At 36.7% G+C, this 24,648-nt stretch overlaps 1 protein-coding gene and 1 non-coding gene across 3 annotated transcripts in view; one reads left to right on the top strand and one right to left on the bottom strand.

The window, feature by feature from the left end:
• The window catches only part of MED13L (mediator complex subunit 13L), a 283,774-nt gene that overhangs the window by 109,646 nt on the left and 149,480 nt on the right, over window positions 1–24,648 (bottom strand). For both annotated transcript variants that reach the window (XM_040251636.1, XM_040251637.1), the window contains exon 4: window positions 15,956–16,039. In XM_040251636.1, the coding sequence (XP_040107570.1) occupies window positions 15,956–16,039 (84 nt within the window). The remainder of the gene's footprint in view (window positions 1–15,955; window positions 16,040–24,648) is intronic.
• Window positions 10,231–10,302, top strand: TRNAQ-CUG. Its single transcript has one exon. It is a non-coding gene; the product is annotated as a tRNA-Gln (tRNA).

Raw genomic sequence — 24,648 nt, 5'->3', positions numbered from 1 at the left:
AATAAAATTCTGAAAGAATACCTAAGAGACCACTCAGGGACTACCTCTTTTGAGTCTGGGAGCAAAACAGCGGAAGAGGGAGGTTTTTGTTGCCTTCAAAACTACCTAATTTTTCCTAGAGCATTTATTACTTTTATAATTTTTTTGAACCTCCAATTTTTAAAAATCTCAGGAGCACTTAAATCATTGAAGGCTACATAACACAGCAGAAAGTACAATGAACTACAGACAGGGAGAAAAGATTACTAGTCTGCCTCTGTCCAGCTCTGTGACCTTGGGAAATACATTTGAGTTACAACATTATAGCTTTCTCATGAAAACAAGAATGAGACTGCTCAGTGTGTTATGATCCCACTGGACTCAATTTTATATTAACTGGTCTTAGGTTACTTTTCTCTCATTTAGCCATTAAGTGTGTCCATCAAACAGTGAAATAATAGCAGGACCTAAACAAAAATAAGACAGAGTGCAAATTAACTTCCCTATAATAAAAATAATTAACAGCCCCCTGCCCAAATCTAACCGAGTTCTGAAAATGTTTAATTTGCTGAAAAGAAAAGGTATAAAAGATATACTTGGTGAAAACCCAAAATCTATTGCTGACAAAGGTGAATAAATATACACTCAGACCTAGACCTGAATGTTTTATTAGAACGCTTTACAAACATATGCCAGAAAAGTAACTAAATTTAAAAATTATTATCAATCACATAAATTACAACTCTGCTGGAGTTAGAATATTGTCTTGTTTCTTAATTGACTGATGGTCATACTTTCTGTCTCTAAGTATTAACCCAATTATTGATTTCCCTAAAGATGGATCTGAATGTACGAATTATTCTTTGTAGTTTAACATTCACCCTCTTAACAGAGAAAACTAAGGTTTGTTATTTTATTGTCCTTCTCAGCTTCATGTGACCAATACAAGGATTAGGTGGTTATCAGGCAGCTTTCTCAAAACTTCCTACTAACATGCATCTCTTTATTATACTTTTTCCCCGTTTCACACTTCTTGAATAAAACATATTGTTAAATATTAAAACTTAAAGTTTTCTTAAGCATTTAACCTAGGCTCAATTTTTAAGCTTTGAAAGAATGCTGCTTTTTCTCAAACCTCGTCTAATACATAAATGAATAAATGAGGGGACGGTAACAATTTTCTCTGAAATTCTAAATTGGGTAAATGCCACAAATAAAGTGTACTCTTAAACTTACTATTAAGCACCAGTCACTGAATATTTAGGCAAAACTTCAAAAGACAGATAGAAACTCACCTCTCTGTACCCCTGATCTCTATTCCTTTGACCCAAGGATTCAAACTGATACCTAGAAAGACTTCCAGTTTGACAGTGCTAGCGGAAGATGCAATCCAGGAGATGACCACAAGGGAGCCCTCCACTGAGCAGCTTGCAGCTTAGACCCTTAGGCCAAGTGCCCAACCAATGCCCAAGGCCTGGAAACTCTTTCTTCCTTCTAAACATGCATTTAAATGTCCTACTTGGGCTTTATAGTGCAAGCAAGGTCTGTAAAAGAAAAGCAAGATTAGGAATCTCCTTCAAAACCTTGAACACTGCCATCTCTGTCTTTTCTTGTGTCCCTTCTCCACAAAATAGTTTTCCATTGTCTATAGTTAGCCCAGGAGCTAAAAAGCGAAGTCATTTGTTTTTCGTTTGTTCTTTATGACTTCACACCTAACAGTAAGCCTCTACTTTTTATCTTTCTCTAACTTTTTTCACTTTTTGGAGGAAGATGGTACTTATTCCTTGTTTGCTGAAATCATGAGCAAGAGCCCTGGGAGAACAGGAATCCCGCTGTGCCCTGGTTGCAGTCTAGTCTCACTCACACCTCTCCTCACAGCCTGAGGAATGTTGGTGTTGTTTAGTCACCAAGTCGTCTCCCACTCTGTGTGACCCTATGGACCATAGCCCACTAGGATCCTCTGTCCATGGGATTCCCCGGGCAAGAATACTGGAGGGGGTTGCCATTTCCTTCTCTAAGGGATCATCCTGACCCAGGGATCAAACCTGTGTCTCCTGCTTGGCAGGCAAGTTCTTTACCACTGAGCCACAATAACAAGACAGAAGGACCTAGCAAGCAGTATACAGAAAGGCCCTGCCCTTCTCCTGGAAAATGAGCTCTTGGCTCTGGCACTTTTTAACTCTGTTACTAAAATTCTCTAGGTCTCCACGGTCTCATCTGTAAAACCAAGGTAAATGACACAAAGCTCCAAGTATGTAGTGAAGACTGGAAATAATTTATGTACAACATTTAGCATAGTATCTCAATGAATAATATTCCTAACTTAGAAACATTAGCTCCCTTTCCTTCCAACTTGAAGTTGTGCTGCTGAATATCTCTATCTTGGTTGGCTTTTTATTCTACCATTTCAATTTGACTGTGAGAACACATCCAAGCCTATACTGTGGACTCCAGGAAGCATGACTGCCTTTCTGCCGATCTTCGAGTCTGAAGTAGATGCCAGTTAATTAAACCCACACAGAGAGGCCAAAGTGGCATCAGGGAGCGCTATAAAGAAATCCCTGTTAATGCTATAATAAGGCTTAGATGCCTCTCAACTGCAATAATGTGAGACATTGATAGCTTCAAAAAAATTTTATCATGAGCAGTAAGAGCCTGCAGGTTGTAAATGCTAAAATCCTTGACAAGAGAGAAAATAAGACAATACAAAAGGCACTAACTAAAAACAGTCCCAGACTACGTTAATAAAATCTGCAGAAGCAAGGAGTCAAGAGCAAGAGGGAAAAGTTATAAATGAATCTCCATAACTCAGTGGCCAGTTTGGACTGAGCCATCAAAAGAAGCTTGGTATTCCTGTTTGTTTTAAGATCTTTAATTCTCAGGACAATGTTTACTGGTGGCTCTTTTGCAATTCTTAAATTCTAACAAACTACTCTAATTATTTAGACATTACTAAAATAGCGTTTAAGTCTCTGTCTGTACTCACAAACTATTACAAGTAATCAAAGCTTCATTAATGTAGAAATCTGTCATGGTTTTAAACTTGATATTTTGATGTTATGCTCTTTCAAAGAACATATTCTTAGCCCACATTCATTCACCAAAATAAATAAAAATCCCAAATCTATCATTGTGGCTTAAGGAAAGAACAGTATCTACAGGCAAAATTCATTTCTGGCTTAGCTCTCCACCAAAAATGAACACCTAGACAGTTTCTTAGTACAAGCACATAAATTCAGTGATACACAGATCCTGCAAACAATTTATCATCTTTTCTACATCTTGGGCCCACAACAAAGAAATGTCGTAAAAGAACTTCTATGTAACTGTCGAGTTCACTTGAGGTCTCCTATTAGAAATTCTCTCTTCTTATCTTCCACCGCACCTTCCTCTTGAGATGCCAAGTCTTTCCTTGAGACACCACTAGGATATGTCTCCTTGCTATTTTCCTGTCCATGATTGTACCCCAAGTCACCCAAACCTCAGATCTGACAAAATACAGTTACTTTCATGAATCTTTTCTTTCCACTAGAACCCACATCAGTATCTTACAATTTTCCCCTTTAGTGCTTAATATTTCACAAACCAAGACACTGATTATATAGTGTCTTATCTCTAATTGCTTTAAGTGTTTATATCTTACCTTCCTGACAACACTAAGATCTTTAGAAGGACTTTGTCAAGTTATTTTATTCATGTTGACCAAGTACCAAAATAAAACCATTAAAACAACAACAATGAACTGTTAGAAAAGCTCTTCACAGAACACAGACAACAAAGTAAACACATTCTGAAACTAGTAAACTTCCTATATCCCATATGTACATACTTGGATTGGTCTTCAATACATCATTACTACAAAGTAAAATAAAGCAATGGAACAGGGGGTAGGATATGTGCACCATGTGGTACACTATGTGTACAGAAAAGGGAAATAAACATACACACCGTGTATCTTCATAAACTAATCTCTGGAAAGACAGAAAGAAACTGGGGGCTTCCCTGGCGGCTCAGATAGTAAAGAATCTGCCTGCAATGCAGGAGACCAGGGTTTGATCCCTGGGTTGGGAAGATCCTCTGGAGAAAGGAATGGCAACCCACTCCAGTATTCTTGCCTGGAGAATTCCATGGACAGAGGAGCCTGGTGGGCTATACAGTCCATGGGGTCACAAAGAGTCAGACACAACTGAACAACCAACATTTTCATGTTTTTCCAGGTTCAACATGATTTAACACTAGGAAAAAAACTGGGCAGTAAGTGGAGGAGATATTTTCACCTATGTAATTTTGTGCTGTTTAAATTTTACACTATATACATTTATTTCCCATTCTACATAATAAATAGGATAAAATAGCTTTTCAGTTAAAGAGAAAACACTATCAGATATGTACATTTTAGTGAATTATCATGAGAATTAAAATGCTGTGCTGTGCATGAGATTTATTATGATAAAGACACATACAAAATCATCTCTTGGCTATCCATGGAGATTCTAAATTCTAGCCCCTACGTTAACTGTAATTAGATAAATACTTACCTCAAAAAATTTATTTACAATCAATGATCACTCCTACATTAAAGGTGTAATCATTAACTAGTGAAGTCAGCATGAAAAACTGAGGAAAAATAATGGTTGTGAAACTAGAAATGCCTAGGCCTGAATTCTCAACTCTCTAGCTATGTGGCTTCCCAGCCAATCACTTTAGCCTATCCGGACGGCAAATTTCCTTTTAAGGGCAGAGGTGTGCAAATTTAGGTACCAGGGCCAACTACATCCCATTGTAACTGAGAGTGGGGGTTCAGCTGCTTGCCTCTTGAAAGTCAATAAAGAGGCCAGTTGGTGAAAAGAAGAATTTGCTTTATTTCAGAGGGTGGCAACCAGCAGGAAAACAGACTCCTGTCTAACGGCTAACTCCCCACCACTGACAATCGTGGGCAAGAGCTTTTACAGGCAGAGCGAGGGGGCAACATGCAGAAACAGCACCATCAGCTCTGACAGTCATCTTGAAACTGGTTTCCCTGAGGCCATTTCTTGGAATTAGGGTAGGTAGCTTATGTCTTGACTACAGTCTGGTCATCATGTAAACTTCCACCCAGTGGGGATTTTAATATTTATTAGACAGCTCAAAGGACATGGCTCAGAATATTATCTATAACCCCTGAGGTCCTTGACTTTGCTCATTAGGTCTCCTTTGATGATTTTTCTTTGTTTCTCCATTTTCTCACTTCTTGGATTAAACTTATTCTTTGGATAAATTTTTCCACAGACAAAAGGCAAGCTGGGGACATGAGTGGGGTGGAGGTAGGGGAGGACCATTAGGTCCTGCTCCACTTCATGGTCACCTATTTTTTGTAAATAAAGTTTTATTGGAAGAGTCTATTGCCTATTTGCTAACATACTGTCTATGGCTGCTTTTCCAGTGCAGTGTGGGATGTGACTAGTTTTGACAGAAACCATATGCCCTTCAAAGCTGAAAATATTTACTATGTGCAGGAAAAGTTTACCTGCCCCAGTCTAAGAATAAAATGCAGACAAACCACATCTTTGTTGAAACTTTTTTTAAAGTGCAGGAATGCTAAGCAGGCAGCAGGTCAAAACTACTTTCAAAATAACATGAAGACATTATCCTTTTCACTCTGATTTTCTCCAAGTGCACAATGGAGTTTTCCAGAGACTACACGGTGTTTTATGTCACAACAGACTATAAGCAGAAGCAGACACAAGAATACAGCTGTTTTCCCTTAAGCCAGCTTTTAAAGAGAGTCACAAAAACAGTGCCACTCTTCTAACTAAATATTTTCATCTTTTAAAAAGTGTTATTTTAGTTTAAAAAAGAGTTATTTGTGTTAACATATGGCGGGCTTGTTACTATTATTTTTAAAATTTATAAACATTTTAACTTTTCTCAGTTTTATTTCTTTAAATACTGAAAAGTATAACCCAATAAACAAAAGCTCTATTGGGCGCTCAATAACGTTCACAGGTGTTTTGAAGCCAAAAAGTTCAAGAAACCGCTATACTATAGCTCAAATGTGTCACAGCACCATGATTAACTGGCCTACTAGAACAGTCTATACACTGGGCAGGGACTGAGGATAAACACGAGGTAGTTTATTAGTCATGGACAGTACCAGGAAAATCAACGGCACCATCACCGTTCTGCAAGTTGTTTTTGAAAGAAAACTTGACAATTCGCATTAGAAGCTCCTTGGGGTACTTTATAAAGAAATTTATTCAAAATTCTGAAATAAGGTCAATGGAAGACAGACTGTCCTTACAATATCGTATCGGAAAAATGCCCATCCAAGGATTATCTAGTGTCTCAGTTCCTCAACTGTGTACCCAACACCTCAGAACACTGTGGCAAATTCACACGGATGTGGCGGGATATTTTAGATTGGCAGGGCCAGGGAAATAAAGTGACATCTGTTGGACTCTACACAAACCACTAGCTCAAGGCAGTCTACAGTCTCAATATTACACTGTACTGCATTCTCTGCAATAAAGTCAGATCAGTAGGGACAGGAAATAAGAGCAGTGACAGCCAACCTGATTCCAAGATCTGGGAAGCTGCATGGTGCTCAACAGACACATGTGTCCTATTTATAAGCAATTCGAGGTAAGAAGAAAAAATTTATTCTTTCCATTTATGTGCATTATTTGTTCAAACAGCTACTAAGTTGTAGGTGCATATATACCAATTAATTTTCTAGAAAAAGCTAGCTACTCAAATGATCTCTGAATTGGTTTTCACATGTACTTGTTTTTTCACTAATTAATGAGTTGATTAAAATATATGCCATTTATTCATTTTATATTTGCAGTAGAGTCCAAATTTCACCTATCATTCTTCACTCCACGTCAAATATTCTTATCTAAATCATTCTTCTCACTTCAAGCTACATAAGTGATAAATGTGTTTAAGAAGGAAAAAGAACAGAAAACAACTGTCCCCTTTCTGGCACCCTTATGAGGAACAATAGGGAAAAAAGCGAAGTAAAAAGCAAGTGCAAAAATATGTTTCTAGAAGGTTTGACAGATGCCTATTCAAGCAAGAGGAAAATTAGGAAGTATCTACTTTTAATTCATGGTTTATATAAATAATACAACTTTGATGTATATGTGCTTAATTGCTCAGTAGTGTCCAACTCTTTGCAACCCCACGGACTGTGGCCCACCAGGCTCTTCTGTCCATGGGTATTCTCCAGGCAAGAATACTGGAGTAGGTTGCCATGCCCTTCTCCAAGGGATCTTCCCAACCCAGGGATCGAACTCATCTGAGCTACCAGGGAAGCTATCAGGGAAGCCTTCTGATGTATACAAACAATATTAAATAATCTGAACATGGAAAAATAAAATGATACACAATGCTATTCCTGAATTATGATCATTTAATTTTGAAAAGCTGAAAGGTTTCATTCATAATACAGTGAAGAGTATATAAAGTGTTATAAGAATCTAGGAAACTTATGAAATAGGCTTTAAATAATCTGTCAATCCATTCATTCATATTAATTATCTCCCACTTAATCCCCAAAACAACCAATATTTAGACATCAATATACCCTTATTATTATCCCTACTCAGAGTTTAGGGGGAAAAAAAATAGGAACAGAAACACAGGATATAGTAAGTGAATCATTTTGACTATGTACACTAACAGCATAATCAGGAGTCTTAACACAGTCCTAAACTTCTGTCATTTATGTCCAAAGGAGCAGTCTACTGGATGGTAGATGCAGGCCCATCAGTAACACTTGTAATCATGTATATATTTGTGCATCCAATTCCTGAAAAAAAAAAAAATCACATATACATGAAGTTCTAATTCCTGAACTCAATACTGATGATTCTGAATCCTTGCAGGGTAGGTCAGGATGACTGGTCCCTACTCAGCTGCCTCATCCTGTCTGATGTCATCCTCACATCAACTCCAACCTGGCAGCTCTGGGACTTCAGCTGCTTCTGAAAATATCTGACGTGTTCAAAGGAGTTACAGGAGCACTGCATGAATCCTTAAAAGAGACCAGATACACAATGTGCCAGCGGCCCAATGGAAGGCTTCTTCTCTATGGTATATATACTCGGAGGGATGAAAAGAGCTCTGAAACTTGGGAAGCTTAGTTTACAGTGAATCAAAGCACAAATACAGAATGCTTTTTTCCACAGCAGCTACAGAACATACCCTGTACTGTACTTCAAACAGAGTTAAATGTAACCATAATATACTTCGACTGAAGCATCCTCTGGTTTGAAATGTACTTAGCAAGTATTTTATTGAGTCTTTCCTGGGTATCTGTAACTGCATATATTTCTAAGGGTTGGGGTAAAGGGAGGCCTTGTCATTATCAGGGTCCTTTATTAGTGCCATTATTAGCAATTTATCTTTTTGAACCGACAAAATATGCACAAAGTGATCAAGGTTAATGCAAGAGAGTACAGTTTAATTTAGCACTTGAACATAATCATGTGTCTCAAACCAGTAAAGTTTTTAGAGACCAGGTAAAGGAAAGGCTACAGGGATAAAGTCAAAAAGTAAAAGCATATAGTCCCATTTTTTCTATTTTCACAAACTGGGTATTTAAGGGCTATCATAATGTCTTATTTCTTTCCTAAAAAACTCTAGTTGAAATCAAGGCCTAGAAACAGTCAAGGATCCAACAAATCATTAGGAGAAGAAAGTGGTCATTTTCAGGGATGTGAACCATACACTGATACAGAGCTTAACTTTTAGATCTTGAAATTATAAATAAGGAACAAAGGAGAGGAGGTGGCACGCTTACACTGAAACTGATGTAATACTTTAAAGTCCATTGAGACAAAGCTCAAAATTCTCAAGCTAACAGTCCAATTTTCCCCTTCGGTGAAACGTACCTTCTTACAGTCTTTTTTATTTTTTTTAACAATTCACCTAACAGAGAAATACTTTAGTCAACTGTCTTCAATTATACATACTAAAGATGTTTCTTTGTTTTCTTACATTTTCAGTACCAGATAAACTTAGCAAACAACACTGGGTCAATTTCAGTGGTACATAATAATGCTTCAAATGTTCCCCAACAATGTTCTTTCTAAGCTCTTCTGTGTGCAACCAACTAGAAAAGCCTCCTTTTTACTATGAGGTCTGTTAAGAACTCAAAACATGTTAAGTCTGTTTCCACTAGCAGAATTGCAACTCACAGGCCAGCAACGGGTGGCAAAGTTCAACGGGTGGCAAAGTTCAACGGGTAAAGTCTGCTATCTACTTAGGGAATACTTAAATTAAAGTAACCATCATAAAGAGAGCCCAACTGCTCAAACCTGAAACATGAACAAATCACTAAATAATATTGAGAAAAGACTCATGCAAAACTGACAATTATAAGAAACAAATGTTTTAACCCATTTATAAAAGATAATAGTTTAAAATGGGAATGTAATCTTAAAAACTATTTTGTTTTACATTAAATCAATTTTAAGACATCATTTTTAATGGGTTCTCATCTTAGTACAAATTCAAGAGAAAAATAAAAATTTTAAAATAAAACACACACACACCAAGAATAGTAAAAACATACTATTGATAAATATTGAGGTAAAATGTCAGAAAAAAACCAGCTAGAAAAGTTGCCTCAGGGGAGCAGCTCAAAGAAGAAAGATCAAAGTTAACTTGAGTTGCCAGAGAAGACAGGGAGGGTGGCAGGGTGGGGGAAGAACAGGAACAAAAGAGAAAAGGAGTTGAAACCATACTACTGGAAACTGGGAAGGGCAACTCTGTCTGGACAAAAGGCTTCTTCTGGGGAACAAGAAAGCCAGATAAAATTCGGGTAACACCCTAAACACTGACACCACATTATGGTCTTATATGGGAGAGCGCCTCACCAAAAGTAGTCAAACAGAAGGATACACAGGGTATTTAGAAACATGAGCAGTTTGAAGTCAGAAGATCCAGACAGGCAGAAGACTGTAACAAACAGACCAGACCCGAACAGTACAAGAAAGAGGAAGCTTCACAGTTAACATAACTTAAGATTTCATCTTAACACTCACAGCTTCCACATTCTTTAGCCATAAATACTGAGTTATAATACCTCAAACTTACACAACTATTAACGAAACCCTACATGAGAAGTACACTGTCACATTCTGTCAGGTCCTCAGATAGAAATTTAATACCTTTGAAGAACCACACTTAATAAAAGCTTTATTTTTATAATGCCCTATGTCCTCTAACAGTCCAAATACATACATCAAAGAAATAAACCGTGAGGGTTCCATGGTGTAATGGTGAGCACTCTGGACTCTGAATCCAGCGATCCGAGTTCATATCTCGGTGGGACCTTTCTGCCTAATTAGAAGAAGAAGAAATAAACCAACTACTTATAAATCTCACTGGTACCTAAAATTTCTTCTCCCATCTTCCTAATTTCATTATGAACATTATTACTAAAACTAACACAACCCTTTCTCTGGACACATTCTTGAAAACTTTCAGACCCTTTGGAACAATAATCAAATCCCTTGAATTGGTAAATAAAGGAGTTACTTTCTGCTTACAGCCAAAACAGAAAAACAATGAAAACAATATGTTCCTGGTGGCAGACAAAGAAGGCAGAAAAGATATATATGCGTGCGTGTGTGTGTGTGTGTGTGTGTGTGTGCGTGTGTGTACACATACACTGAGGACTTGCCCAGATTCTACAATTTCCCTGGAAACATTTTAGAAATAATAAATGCTAAAACTAAAGTCCGCAGGATTCAGTAAGTCCCACAAGGTCAGATAGTTAATGGGAGACCATCCATATTTCTGGATGAAGCAGTGATCAAGGATAGTTCTGTTGCCAGCTTAGTTTCAGTCCTCTAGCAGGAATCAAAACAATGCTATTCACAAAACTTCTTCAGTGTATATATGTGTGTGTGTGTATATATATATATGTGTGTGTGTGTGTGTGTGTGTATGTATGTTCAACTATATATGTATATGCATACAGATATATAGGTACATTTTTAAGGAAAAATCCACCTGCAATGCAGGAGACATGGGTTCAATCCCTGAGTCAGGAAGATCCCTTGGAGAAGGGCATGGCGACCCACTCCAGTATTCTTGCCTGGAGAATCCCATGGACAGAGGAGCCTGGCAGCTATGGTCCATGGGGTTGCAAAGAGCTGGACATGACTGAAGAGACTTAGCACAACACAGCTCTTACTGTAGGGTGTTTAAAATCCATTTTGAAACTGGACAGTATATATTTAAACTGTCAAAATCCATTACTGATATTCAGGATATAAGTTTTTATTGTGTACTTTTTAGACTACTAATAGGACAAAATCCAAAAACTAACATTGATGATTGCCTTTTGGTTATTAAAAAAAGGAAAGTAATTTTTAAAAAGTAAACAAGCTACTTCTGGTTGAGCCAGTCTTTCAATTTAACACTCTAAGCATGTCTGTTAAAGTACAAAGCAGAGTGCGTGGTATACGTGGTATATGAAAGATACTTTTAAGAAGGATAGACAGTATCACTAAGACTCATCAGAGGCTCTTATTAAATGTCTCCTCCCTTCCTAGTAATAGATCCAACAGTTTACCACTTTGCAGATACCTGTGACAAAATATAGCAAGAAGTCTACATTCCTATCTTCATTTCAACTCCCATTTATAACTTAGGCTACCACAACCTGAAATTCACTTCAGTGAAACTGCTCATGTCATGTCCATCATAACTGCCTAACTACCTTTTAGAATGCATTTTATATATCCTCACTGGTAGAGACAGCTGATTAGTCCTGACACTTTAAAAATTCATGGCTTTGGTGATACCAGTCCTCCTGGGTCTGTCTCCTTTCTCACTGACCTTCCCTAGTCTCCTTTATGTATCCCTTTTCTCTACCCATCCTGTAAATGCCAATGCTCCCCAGGACTCTAAGCTGATCTTCTCACTTTTCATACAATTCTCAAATTCAAGAGACATAATACACAGTACCTTCTGATATATGTTCCATCAGATAAACTAGCAAAAAATGACTACATATTTTATAGATCCACCAAAGCAAACAAAAAATATGGTAAAATTATTATGTATGATTAATACATCCAAATTGTCCCATTACTTTTCTAAATTAATTTCCCATCATAAATTCTTAAAGGCACCACACACATGCAAAGTAAATTTATAAGGAAAATTACAAGACAATCACCAATGACCTTATTTTTCTGGACACCAATAAAGAGATTCTCATTACTTTTCACAGTGAAGTGCCTGTTTAAATATCTGCTTACCCTCTAGTGAGATCCCTTTCCCTGAATTTTTATCTCTGCATCTCAAGAAGGAAAGACAGATGACTGGGGCTATAATATAAGGAAAGTACATGAAAGAGGAAGATGGAAAGGAAAATAGGAAGAGGTGAAGAGACAGGGGAGGGTGAAGAAAGAGAGGGAAGCAAAGTTTTAAAGTGCTAAAGAATATTGGTACCTCAAAATATTCCATCCTGTTTCACAGAAACTGCTTTTTGCTACTAAAATCAAAGGACAAGTCCATCTCTTGCACATTAGGTAATATAAGAACACAAAAAGGAAGTTAAAGAAATAATCCCAGGCTCAGGGGTCAGAAAATATCCAGATGAGATGGCACAAAAGCACTCAAAGTAATATACTTCCAATGTGTATGTGCTTGTGCATCTGTTAACAGCACACATAAAAGTAATTAAAATATTTGAAAACATGTGAGGCTATTTGGAGCATCACCCAAGAGAAGGGCAGGTTTGCCCATGAGGAAGAGATGGCAAATTAATTCAAAAATGCACTGGCAAGTTCGTATTTGTGTTAACTCAGCTACCATACATCTGATACCAGGAAAGATCAAAGAGCCAAATTGCTATTGGGGACAATCAATTACTCTGTTAAAAATGGCATTCAAAGACTAAGGAATATAAACTTCAAATTCTGTGGCAGTCAAATGTGGGCTGAAACTAGACTAAAGTAGAAAATAGACATCTTTCCAAAAGAAAGAACCTCCACCACTGGAATAATTTTTACGTTTTCTTAAAAGAACATTTTTTTTTTTTTAACTGGTTTTTAAGAATACTCTGGAAGCTAAGGCTTTTTCAAGTTCAACATGCCTTAGAAATCAGAAATTTTATTTGTTTGATGTCAGCTATCACAACTTTTTAGGACAAAGCCAAGTTCTCTTTCCTATAGATTATATTTCCAAGAATGAGTAACAAGAGATACACTACTATAGCAAAAACAAAAAATGATATAAATTTCTTTTATCTTCCTGGACCTGCCTGGTCAAATCTGTGTGTATAAATTTATACACATATATAATTTTTCTTTAATTATCCTGAACATCATCTCATATCAAACTTTGAGAACTCTAATTTCAGAGTCCTTTAGCAAATGACTTGTTTTTACTCTCAATACAGAGAGAAATGATAGCTCAAAAAATAATATATTATTAATCGAACTGGTGAAACCTAGTCATCAATATATTCTTTTGTTGCCACTATTAGAGTTATTTTAGCTTACTTAAAATATGCAGTGTATTAAGTGGTGCTTTTGATCTAAAAATATCTATATGCTAGTATCAGTTTCCTTTATATTTAAAATATTATTGTTTACAGTATGCTCTTTTTATTTGGGTCTAATGATATCAAATTAGGGAATTCCTAAAAATATTAATTTGTACATACAATGCATTTAGCATTTGCAGCAAATTTTCCTCTCCATTGGTATTAAACTGGTATGTACTAAAAAAAAGAAAAGAAAAAGAACAAGAAGCTTAAAGAAGATTAATTTGTTCTTCTTGTTTCTCAACTAAATTATAAACTAGTCATATAAATTAACTCATTTAATCTTCACAATAATCCTCTAAGATATCATTATCAATTCAATAATAGCAAAAAATAGAAGTTCAACTCAGAAAAACTAAACAACTTTTATAAAAGCAAATAACTTGTAAAAAGAGGTGTAGGATGTGATACTAACTCTTCTAATCCTAAATGACCTCCCCTACAGCACTACCCCATCCACCCAAAATGACTTAAGCACTGAGATCCTATTCAACATCCGACAAGATACTCTATTTTACACTCAGAGAATGAGAGTGAAAAAGTCATTACCCCTAATAAAGTTTTATTATACCATATGCCAAATTTTTTAATAGAATCTTTGCTTTAAAATGTTTTCTAATCGTTAACACCTTCCAAAATAGCTTTTTAAAATATCAATATTTCTACAGGAAAAGCTGCACAAGATTCAACCACAACTATAAAGTCTTGAAAATAATAAAATAATTTACACTGCTCAGAAATCAATAGCCTCCCAGGTATACAAAATCAAATACCCAAACATACTACATGCATTATTTACATCTGGTTTGCTAAAGTTAGGAAGACTCTGAGTATCGAAATAAAGTGTAAAGATATACAAGCTATTTTTAATATTAAAATAGTAATTGCTACTCCTTCAACCACTATTTCTACATTTAGCTACAACAGCTACTCCTATTTCTACATTTCCTCTTTATCCACAAATTCCTCACAAATCATCACACAAATATCTGTACCTTTTGGTCAAAACTTTCAGGACTGGCTCAGTTAATTCATCAGAGACCAGTTGTGGGAATGCACACTGAGCATGGAGAGGCGCGCTAAGGACGGCAAGGGAGAGCCCTGCACTAAACCAAGACCATGCATTACCATCCAGACTCCCCACAATAAAAGCCCAAACTTTAACCAGCAGGAAAGTTAAGTCTTCTGTAAATTTAAAGAAAATGCTAAGATGAATTATGTCCATGAAGCATTCATCAGTTAGACAAAATCAATAAAAATAAAAGGAAAAAAAAGTTCCTCTCCATCATTCAAAGCATCTGTAAACAGAATCACACCCAGACACATTAGTACCTTTTTTCTAAAAATCATTATCCTTTTTCAGGCAAACTTTGATACCCACAATACCTACTACCTACTTAAACACAATTTTTAATAAATGCTAAGTGTACTAAAAGGGGGGAAATATTTCAAGGAAGTTAATGATGATTTGGCAGAAAGAAAAAGAAAGTCAGTCCCTAATTTATCTGATTTGAAAAATCCCAATTTTCATAAATTAGGTTTAGTTAATAAGGAGATTCCACAACAATTTAAATCAAAGCTTTATGACATACAGATTGGGGAGAAGGCTGGTATTATCGGAAGATGAGGCAGAGTAACCAACTAAAATTCTGGCCAACTAACCAAACAACTGAACCATCCAAAAAAGGCTTCAAGAGCTCCTGTCTACAGCCACTAGCTGGTACCCTTAGCTTAGGACAACTTCACAAATAGTAAAACAGAATCAAGACTGTGTCCTCAGTTCTACAAAAATGAAATAATCACCAACTTCCAATTAAATTCACAATGTGTTCAAAGGAAAGGGAGATAAATATTAGATTTTGATGGTTTTGGATTTTGATTCCGGCTTGACTGATCTAAAATTCAATGTTTGTTTAGTATCAAAGACTGCCTTTAAAGCCTTGCATATGATAAGTGATGGTTAAAAGTTTAGGACTGTTTAGATAAGTAATTCCCAGTCCTGGTCTGGCAACTATCAAGGACGTGTTGACCAACTTTTAAGAGCATCAAACAATTCTATAAAAACTGTCACCATTTGAATTCACTTGACTATTGATGTTAAGTTATGCCACATAACACTTTAAGGAATAAAGATAAATTAGAATAATGAGAATAACAAAATAGAGTAATTCAATTCCAAAGAGTATGGCTATAAGGAACTCAGACATGGGTTACCAATAATTTTTTTAGCTGAATTTAATATTCCACAAAAACTTAGTAATAGAGTATTTAATAAAATGTGATCCAGGAATCTGTTTCAAACATCTAAACTATTAACATTATTGGAAAGTAAATAAAAGCTGCTTCCTCCATTCACCTCTTCTCCAAAGACAGTTGTAGTCAAGTAAAAGAAACCAAAACACCCAAAGCAATGCAAAGACTCACCTTTTGTTGACTGGCTTTTCATCTTTTTCATAGGGTCGGACAAACCATTTCCCAATCCTAACGAAGTTCTTATCCATTAGGCACCTATAATAATTATATCAAGAATACAGTTTCAATAACAAATTAGCAAGTCACTGAATCAATAATTAGATAAGATCCACCACTGAAAATAAAACCATTACCAATTAAATTGGCAAAATGTTTTCTCATCACTTAAAATTTTTACACTATACTAAACTGAAAGAACTTTCTTCTGACTTTGGGCAGACTTTCATTATATATTATTCTTACACATTAAAAAAAAAAAAGAATTAGTTGAAAATTTCCTGAAGCACTTTACACTTCTGAATTACTTCAAATCCAATCACACCTCTGTGTGACTTTAATTCTTCTGTGATCAAGAATGTTAGGAATATATACAGCATTTCTTATGAATAACTCAGAGAAACTCTTCCAAGTGTCTGATGCCGTTTTTTTGCAAGTTTTAATGCTGGACTTGCTTGGTGTGTGGCAGTCAATTTTTAGCAGGGATTTTGGTAACAAAAAACATACCAGAGCCTCTTCAACTAGGTACTTTCCTTTTGTAGATATGGTAAAGCACTTCATTATGGCTTTGCCAAAAAAAACAAAAACAAAAAAAAACCCAAACTGAGGAACTGCAGTCATTTCTTCACTAATGAATATTTGCTTTCTTATCTAAATTGTGTCCTGCTTCAGTTTTCACACTACTTTATGTATATTATTTTCCAATGTTAAGTCACAGGGTACTCCTTCTGAAGACATGTTAATGGCAACTGAACTCAACTGATCTAATACCAAAAACGCATTCAATTCAACTGAAGTGACAACAAAACAGAGAGCTATGACCAAGTTCACTGGAATACAGGCAGATGACAACTATATCATAACTGCCACCCAGTCAATTGTGAGCTGCCATCATTTGTAAAGAATATCCCTGATTTTGAAAATATAAAAATATGGGAGAGAATGTGCATTTTGAAATTGATGAAATACAGTAATCTCTAACACTAGTCAATGAAATGATACATATTTTGTAAGAAAACTTGTCAGAAAGGTAGATGTAATTCTTCTATACAAGGTTTTATCCACCAGCAAAAGAGCTGCACAGCAATTCTTTATTGAATATTCAGGCAATTCTGCACATGGCTTTTGCCTCTGTAATTCCCACTCCATCAAGGAGGATGGAAACAATTCAAGCCTTCACTCAACTCATTACAGATTAGATGCGATAGTAAATGGCAATAGTTTCTGCTGGCCACAATGTAACTCCCTGGGGGCAGAGCCAATTTAAAACAGTGTTGCATCAAAAAGTCACTGGCTTCAACTAGCTTTATTTTGAAAACTATTTCTACAACAAACTTCCTTATTTACAATGAAAAAAAAAATCATTTCAAAGTAACCAGACTGTTCTCCTAAGATTATAAATAAACTTGCTTTAGGATGAAAGACAGAATGACTCCATTAAAGTTAGAACAGAAAATATGGAAAACCCATAAACTGAAAGTGCTCAAGAAGCAAAACTGAAAATAAAATTAAGTTTATTCTCTAGTTAAGAGATTTATTGCATTTTTTAGGTAGATTACATATATGCTGTCACATTCCTACAATTCTTTACTCATTTTTACAGTCCAAGTTTATCTTGTAATTGATTAACATTTATTCTCCAAAAGCTATTACTAAATTGAAGGTATATCTTAAAATCAACAAAGCTTAGAATGAAAGCAACAGGACATGTACAGAATCACACCAAACATTAAACACTGTCTTCTACTGACACTCATCTTCACTTACTAAATACCACTTTTAAATAATGTATTCATTAGCTCATAAATCTTAAAGGTCAGAATTCAAAAAACCCATTTTGTTCAATAACAGAGAAAACATGAATTTACAGTTTATGGAAAGAAAAAACTCCAAGGCTTTTGACAGTATAACATCTCTCATTAAAGAGGACAACATGTAGTCTGTTTCAAAACCCTTGCCCTTCTATGAAGTAAAAGCAACAAATTCTATTCACAATTTTCATTCCAGCACAAATGAAGGACTGGAGTGGAGGAGCAGCAATGCACAGCCAAGGACAAAGGCAAAAGGCAAAAAGCTAATGAAAATGCTGAGGGTCTACTCTGTGCTAATACATCTCCTGGAGTTTCCACTACAGATCATATTTCTTTGTCAGGCAATGTCAACAAAAGGTTATTACCATTAATACACAAAACAGCCATGGAAACAACTGCGCCTTCAATCCAAAAACATCTGGTTCCAAAGCAGAGTCATAAATGACTTATGTGATTTTTCAACCAATAACCAGTGTCTACGTGATCACTGATTTCCCTCACACTGAAAGGAAAACATGAGAATGTACAATTGCACTGGATGAAGCTATGTTTTTAATACTGTTCTGGATCTGTGACTGCCCGCCTGCCGGCCTGCCTGCCTGCCTGCTGCATAAGGGAGCTATCACAAGTAACCCTGTCACCAGTGATGTGACAGAAAGTTAGCAGTCACCAAGTATCTCAGAGAAGGCTGGGACCAAATGAGTGAAGACGCTGAATGTGCTCCCTCTCTATCCTCTGACCCCCAACTCAGCAGAGAAGTACAGACAAGCTGTTAGATGTAGAGATGGGTAAAGATGAAGGCAAAGTTTCTTTCTAGTCAATAAATAGGTTAAAAGAACTCAGCAACTATCATTATTAATTTTTATACTCTGCAATCTCTTAAATCTCCACTATGGCTGATCCAAAAAATAAACTTTCTCTCTCTCACATACACATACACAGTGATACACATAAATCCTTCAAGACTAAGCAGTATAGAAAGTATTTCCATCTTGTGCTTTAAGCTATCGGAGGAACTGTGAGAAGACGTGGCTCTGCTAAGAAAGACAGTTCTGCCACCTGACTGATACCTGGAACTATGCTGGCTCAGTAGCAGATAATATATTGAGATACTAATAAGTCCTTGCTTCTCAATCATTTTGGGATCATGATTCATGTAATATGCTTTGTATATTTGGGGTCATGATATGCAATATGCTTTATGTTCTGCTTGAAAGTAATAGGTGCTCAATAAGTATCTCAGAAATGAATGCTATATGCCAAGTATTTTCCTATTCACAGTGTAATACTGAAACTCCTCTTGTTTGTAACTACTAATCAGGGGCAACCTCACATTGTTATTTGAATTTTCTTGTGTGTATGTGTTTGGGGCAAATATATATATATATATATTTCATTTCCTTATAGCCCATCACAACTCTCTCCAGACTAAAATCAATAGTGGATACTCTATATGTGGAAAATTAGACAGGTGTTAAAAAATGTTTAGGAATACTGGCACTACTACTCATATGCTTTAATTATACCTGAAGAACAAAATTAAGCAAATCTTTTTTTTTTTTTTAAGAGAGATAATGCTGTGCTATGCTCAACTGTGTCTGACTCTCTGTAATGCCATGGACTGTAGCCCACCAGGCTTCTCTGTCCAAGGGATTTCCCAGGCAAGAATACTGGACAGGGTTGCCATTTCCTTCTCCAGGGGATCTTCCCAACCCAGGGATCCAACCCTTGTCTACTGCGTCTCCTGCATTGGCAGACAGATTCTTTACCACTGCACCATCTGGGATATCCCCAAAGAGATAATGTTAAGATATAAAAACTCCAGTATATCAGAAATACAATTTTCTTTTTGAGAGACAAAGTTTATATTTAAGTTGACAAATATATAAGCCTAGAGATATACCTCATCTGCCAAAAATTGTTTTAAATCAACGTTACAAATAGTGCTAAGAATTTCTATCAGTTAACCCTGGCTATCCACTCAGTAATCCCACTCATTATTATTGAGATTTTAAAAATTACCTTACTACTAAAATACGACGAAATTCTGTAAAGTAGTACAACAGTATCTTAAAAGATCACAATGTGATTTCAGATTTATAAAATGTTCTGTAAGTAATATTCTAGGTAAGTATTTCTTTTTGGAAATAATTCCAAGTCCCTTACTACCTCCCTAAAAATCACTATTTCAAGAAGAAAAGAAACAGGAGCCAAAAAATAAAAAAGAAATCCAGTTGTGTGTTTGTATACACATGATTCTGCATCATGCCAATGGTTCTAAATAATTAACTTAATTGACTATAAGAACAACCTGACTCTGAAGTTGGGAAGCCCCAATCTCGAATCCCAAAACCACGGGCAGACTTGACGTAAGATCACAAGAGCCACAGCAGTAATCACAGCATAAATCAGCAACCCACTCCCCAGGTAGGATAGTGGGGAGGTTTAGAAGGGACCCAACACTGGCTGCGGCTCCTTCTGAGCCCTCATATTCCATAGGTACTATAGCCTTCCTAGATATAAAAGTCCAAGGATAGCGTTCCTCCACCACATCCTCAACTGAACTGTCCCTTCGTGCAATCATCTACTTACAGGGCTGTTCAGACAGACCAAATTTTATGTAACTTCATAACTCACCAGCATCAGTCTTCACCTCAGCAGCCCAATCTATATCAAACATGTATGCAAAGAAGTATTTTCCCAAGAATCTGCAGTGCTCCTAATTTCCAACTCAATAAAAGAAACCCCATTTTTGTGACTCCATGGACTGTAACCTGCCAGGCTCCTCCGTCCATGAGATTTCCCAGGCAAGAATACTGGATGGGCACCTATTCCCTTCTCAAGGAGAGTTTCCTGACCCAGGGATCGAACCCAGATCTCCTGCATTGCAGGTGGATTCTTAACCATCCGAGCCACCAGGGAAGCCCAATTTAAAGTTAAAGAAACCTTTTTCAGTGGATCCCTTCTATCTTCAGTACTTCGGGTTCCTACTGTGCCCGAGTGGATGCTGTCTCCTCCAACCAAGTAATCCCTATTATTTCCATCCTCTCCAAAATCTCTGTAAGGCTAAGGCCTTTTGTAGGACTGGCCTAACCTGAAACACCCATTCTACAATAGTTTCAAACATTTAGTGTCTGATTCCACTCTCTAACCACACAAATAAAAGTAATACATTTAAATTTAAAATTTAAAGTCTTAATCCTTTCCCAGCCCTAAAAATATTAATAACTGCCCCTTAGGTCTAAAGCCTCATCTTTCTACTTCTTTAAAGAACTGTATACTGTAGCAATTCAATAAAATGAAAATTTATTAATTGGTCATTTCCTGCTCTTATTACATTACCCCAGAACCCTCAAGGCTGCAGTGTTACATCACCATTTCTTCAACTAAGGCTGTACTACTCACTATCCTCTACTGAATATATTTATCATTTTGAAATATATTTATCATTTTGAACTACCACATCCAAGGACCTTGCTCATCTGCCCTCTGATAATCACCTCTATTGGATCACAATACCATAGGGTACTGAAAGCTACTAATTAAATGCAATGTTATTGTTATCATATAATTCCAATCCCCTCCATGTTATTTTTAATGTACTTTTCCAAACTGAGTATCTTCACTTAAAATACCAACTCTTGGCAAACTTAGAAGCTCCAGACCAAAGGCAATTTTACAGCTGTGTTATAAACTTCCATGGGGGGAATATGCCAACAATCCATTAAAAAAGCAGCATTAATGGATGACTTGGAAGAGCCATTATGTTTCACAAAAATCAAATATCCACAGATTAAAGTCTCTCTAAGTAAGCATGGGGGCTTCCCAGGTGGCTCAGTGGCAAAGAATCCTCCTACCAACACAGGAGACTCAGCTTCGATCCCTTAGTCGGGAAGATCCCCTGGAGAAGGAAATGGCAACTCACTCCAGTATTCTTGCCTGGACAGTTCCATGGACAGAGAAGCATGGTGGGCTGCAGTCCATGGGATCGAAAAAGAGTCGGACATGGCTTAGTGACTAAACACCACCAAGAAGTAAGCGTGGACTGAACAGAGCACAACAGCATCAAAAAACCCATGTAATCTTCCACTGTGTGCAAACCAATGATCTGCATTTTAGAGGGGGGAGGACGAGGGGAGTTGGAGGGAAAAAGGGGAGAAAACCCAAAAAAACCCCTTTCCATCAAAATCAGCTGTTTAATTCTAAAAGCTTAAGAATATTAAAGTATACTACCACATATACCCACACATAATTGCAATTTGACAGCATTATGGCAGGCATTTTAAGTATTTCTTCAAAGCTACAAAAGCAAGATTTTCCTAAGTCCCATATATGGTGCAAATCACTGAGGCAATAACAAAAACTCTGGGTGATATGAACTACACACATTTCCTGAATTTGTTTTAAAAGCTTTTCAATCAAATGTTTTACTTCATTTAAACAGTTACATGGGAAGATATGGTACGTTATGGAAACTATACAAATTATAAGAGCAACAGCCATTATATCTGTAATATTAAAAATGCCAAACGAAATTTCTGAAAAAAGACTACAAGTTTTTGTTTTCCAAAATTTATTCACAGCTAAATTACTTTAGTACTTTTCTATTAATGAGGAGTGTGAGACAACCTAAACCTAAAATACAAAGGGTAACCTTTGACAAGTTCATTAGAAATACATACAGAAACCCATACAAAACTGTAAAGACTGATTAAGAACAGTTTGAAATACAGCATTACTTTAAAAGAGCGCAAGCAGGCACAAAAAGGTGAGGTACAGTGGAGTCAAGTCAAATTGGCAGAGATTCTATAGGAATAAAAAAAATTAATGGTATTTTATTATTCTAGTCATTTTGCCAAAAGGGATAACTGAACATTAAAGAAAACAAAAGCACACTTTCTCAGAAAGGAGGAAAAACAACAATGATTGTATGATATAAAACTGAGAAGGCCTACATACTTTCAGATACTGAAATTGACTCAGAAATCACAGGTGAAGAAAATCCCAATAGAAGCCCACATGGTCAAAGGTTTTAAAAACAGGTACACATATACCAATAGTTGTGTTTCAGAAACGTATCTGGTTTTAGTAATATAACTAGCCTCTGTTTCAATTCTTGGAGAAGAGCTTAATTAAGAGACATGGTAGACTGTATCCTTTTCCCAGTATGTGCCACCCCTTTCTTTCCAATGACATCAAGCTTGGCCATGGGACTTTGGCACCTCTCAGTGATGGATAATACTTTCTCACTCACTGACTTTAAGCTTGGTGGTAAATGTCCTAATCAATGAAATATAAGCAGAAATGCCATATACCACTTCTGAACAGAGGCTTCAATGGGCTATTACGTATTTTGCCAATGCTCTTAGCTCTTTACCAGGAGTCTTTGACAAGGGGTGCCCCAACCGTAAAATTCCTGCCTGGAGGGAAGTGGATACAGAGAAGTGCTGCAGTAAATGATACAATGGACAAGAGCGTGAGGAAAAAATGAACTGCAACTGTCAGAAGCCAGTAAGGGCTTTCAGATCTTTTGTTACTGCAGTATAACTGAGTCTAACCTGATTGACTAAAGCTGTTGTTGCTGTTCTGTTACTGAGTTGTGTCTGACTCCTTGCAACCCCATGGACTGCAGCACACCAGGCTTCCCAATCTTTCACCATCTCCTAGAGTTTTGCTCAGATTGACTAGAGAGAATCTGGTCAATTTCTAATCTTCATGAAACATCCATGAAGTCTTAAATTAGGCCAGTAGCAATAAAAAATGAAGGGAATTGGACTGTCTAGAGGAAAACCTAAAAGGCTGAAGGAAAGGGGTGAGGCTATATATAGTAAAAATATATAAGGATATACAGTAAAGAACCACAAACAAGGAAAAATAACTCAGTGTGTGCACGCTAAATTGCTTCAGTCATGTCTGACTCTTTGCAACCCTATGGAATGTAGCCTGCCAGGCTTCTCTGCCCATGGAATTCTCCAGGCAAGAATACTAGAGTGGGTTGCCATGCCCTCCTCCACGGGATCTTCCCAACTCGGGGGTCAAACCTGTGTTTCCTGTGATTCCTGCATCACAGGCGGATTCTTTACCACTGAGCCACCAGGAAAGCTCCAAATTAACTCAGGACACCACGCTAATGAACAGGCCACTACACAGAAGTTGGACTGATGAATTATATACAACCTCCATGAACAGAATCAAGATAAAGAAAAGAAAATTACGGGGATACAGATTTCTACTCAGCATAAGAAACTTTGTAACAGTGAGTACTCAGAAGATAAAAACAACTCCCTTGGGAAGCCAGGCTCACATGATCAGAAGTACTCAAGGAAAGGACAGATGACCACATTAACAAGGATATTATAGGATGGAATTCCAGAATTAGCTGGGTAAACAGACTATTAATGTTGTGTCCAACTGTAGCAACAGTAACATCAATACTTCTGTTAACTAATATTAATAGCAGTTAACCATTTATTGAGCTCCTTTAACAAGAAAGTTACTGTGCTGAGGAAATCAGCCCTTCACCCTTTTATAGGTAAGGAATAGGAATTCAGGTGACTTAAATCATCTGCCCATGTCATATATAATTGGCAAAGCCAAGACCCAAAATATCTCTTGCCTCTGAAGACAGGCAAGAGATGGACTTTGAGAAATGGGTGCCACTGGAAAGACATATAAAATTTCAGATATGTTAGCTCCTGTCTGACACCTTGATGGAAAATGCTCTACAGTAAGCATTAGTGAGGTGGGTTTTTGTTTGTTTCTATCTTTTTTAATACAGATGACACAGGCCAGACATATATAACATACTGTATGCAAATAGTGAAAAGTTATGGGAGA

This window comes from Oryx dammah, unplaced genomic scaffold (genome assembly GCF_014754425.2).
Source record: "Oryx dammah isolate SB20612 unplaced genomic scaffold, SCBI_Odam_1.1 HiC_scaffold_12, whole genome shotgun sequence".
Taxonomy (NCBI): domain Eukaryota; kingdom Metazoa; phylum Chordata; class Mammalia; order Artiodactyla; family Bovidae; genus Oryx; species Oryx dammah.
Note: the sequence above shows the minus strand (reverse complement) of the source record. Positions and strands in the feature narration are given on the sequence as shown.